This window comes from Mandrillus leucophaeus, unplaced genomic scaffold (genome assembly GCF_000951045.1).
Source record: "Mandrillus leucophaeus isolate KB7577 unplaced genomic scaffold, Mleu.le_1.0 Scaffold140, whole genome shotgun sequence".
NCBI classification, from domain to species: Eukaryota; Metazoa; Chordata; class Mammalia; order Primates; family Cercopithecidae; genus Mandrillus; species Mandrillus leucophaeus.
In genome coordinates this window covers 3,679,093-3,680,942 of record NW_012101366.1, presented here as the reverse complement: position 1 = coordinate 3,680,942, position 1,850 = coordinate 3,679,093, and the positions used below count along the sequence as shown (strand labels likewise).

At 55.0% G+C, this 1,850-nt stretch overlaps 1 protein-coding gene across 1 annotated transcript in view; it reads left to right on the top strand.

Annotated features, from left to right (window-relative positions):
- The first annotated feature begins 503 nt into the window (after positions 1–503).
- Positions 504–1,850, top strand: part of SP8 (Sp8 transcription factor) — a 2,786-nt gene continuing 1,439 nt past the window's right edge. The window contains exons 1-2 of the mRNA XM_011973962.1: positions 504–609; positions 1,584–1,847. Of these exons, the coding sequence (XP_011829352.1) occupies positions 589–609; positions 1,584–1,847 (285 nt within the window). The 5' untranslated portion in view covers positions 504–588. The remainder of the gene's footprint in view (positions 610–1,583; positions 1,848–1,850) is intronic.

The following is a 1,850-nucleotide window of genomic DNA, read 5'->3' as shown; positions in this document are numbered from 1 at the left end:
CTTTCCTCCCTAGGTTTGTCAGACTCACAGTTACACTCCCGTACACTCACACCCTTCCCCTCAACACTTAATTGCTCTGTCTCTCTACCCCGCTTTGTCGCACACTCAGTTATCCTATCACACAACCCTCCCTTTTCTGCACTCTCTCCACTCCCCCATTTACCACACTGTCACAGTTACAGTGTCACACCCACATCCCCCCCCCTCCCGTCTCCGCACTGTCCTCTCCTCGGCCTGGTCACACTCGCACACAGTTACATTGTTACACACACACTCACACCCGCGCGCGCGCGCGCTTTGCGCTTTGTAACACACGCAGCCGCCCCCGCCCCCTCCGCTCCCACTCCCCCATCCACCACGGCGGCAGGCGGCCGCGCCGATGACCTCACGGCGCGCGCGCCGCGCGGCCCGGCGAGGCCGCAGATTGGCTGGCCGCGCCTCCGCGGCACTTCAAAGCCGGAGAGGGAGCTACAATTGTGGTGGAATGGGCGGAACTGATCATTGTATTGCACACCTCTAAAAAAAACACTGCCTCTGATTTATCAATATAAAAAAGATCCTCTGAGAGGAGGAGGGCACTTTTGTGTGATGGCAACTTCACTTCTAGGGGTGAGTCTCAGGATTTTCTCTTGCTGGTTTAATTAGTTTCCTTTTATTGCCGATTGGAGGGGGTTAAAGTCGCCCCGGCCAGGCCACGGGCTATCAGTCTCTCTATTGAGAGCTTTTTTTTTTTTTTTCCTTTAAATACAAGTGAGTTTGGAGAAAAGAAAAAGGGGGAGAAGGGGGCAGAGTCACTTTTTTTCAGCGCAGGAAAAGGTTCGAAGGGTATTTAGACAAGCCACCGCGCAGCGCCTGACTGCTCCCTGCCCGGGAGACCTGCGCCCAGCCCATTTTACAGGCACCGATTTCGGGGGTAAAGAGATCAAGTTTTTCCTACTGGGCAAAGTGCAGATCTTCCCCTAACCCTTAAAAAAAATTCTGCAGCCCGCCTTGTCTCGCAGGTACGTTGAACTCGTCTCGTTTTTACTATTGTAGATATGCTTTTAAAAAAAAGAAAGAAAGAAAGAGTGAGCGCTACAGTTTGACCTCTTTTGGCCTGGGAGAAACAACCCAGGATGGGTTTCTGGGGACCGGAACAGGTTTTTCAAAGCTCTCAGGATTACAGGGGAAGCGCTCCTGAAAGCAATCCAATGGTTTTCCCCCAGGCTTCTCGGCAAAGAAAACTTCCTTCCTTTCCAATCTGGACTTTTTGCTTGTTTGTTACGAAGTGTCTGGGGCCTTGTGTGCAAGAGAGTGTTGTTTTAGGTGAGAATACTTGTCAAACTCTTCTTTAGCGTGGTGCTTTGCTCCCGAATCAGACGCCGGCAGCCAAACTTGTCCCCTCCTGTAGAGTAGGAAGCGGCCGGGCACCGGGGCTGTTGGGGGTGCCAGGTGAGTTGGTGGCGGCGCGCCGCAGCGAGAGATGGGGTGCAGTGGGGCGCTTTGGAGGCTACCGGGAGACTGATGCACATTTCTTCCTTTCCTCCCCCACCGGTCCTTTGCCCACCTCCCCTCCCCCACTCCTTCTCTCCTCCTTCTCGCAGGAAGAACCGAGGTTGGGATCGACTCCTCTGGCCATGCTTGCTGCTACCTGTAATAAGATCGGTAGCCCCAGCCCATCTCCCTCCTCCCTCTCGGACAGCTCTTCTTCCTTCGGCAAAGGCTTCCACCCCTGGAAACGCTCCTCGTCCTCTTCTTCCTCCAGCTGCAACGTAGTGGGTTCCAGTCTCTCAAGCTTCGGCGTGTCCGGGGCCTCCAGGAACGGCGGTTCGTCCTCAGCGGCTGCGGCGGCCGCTGCAGCAGCTGCGGCT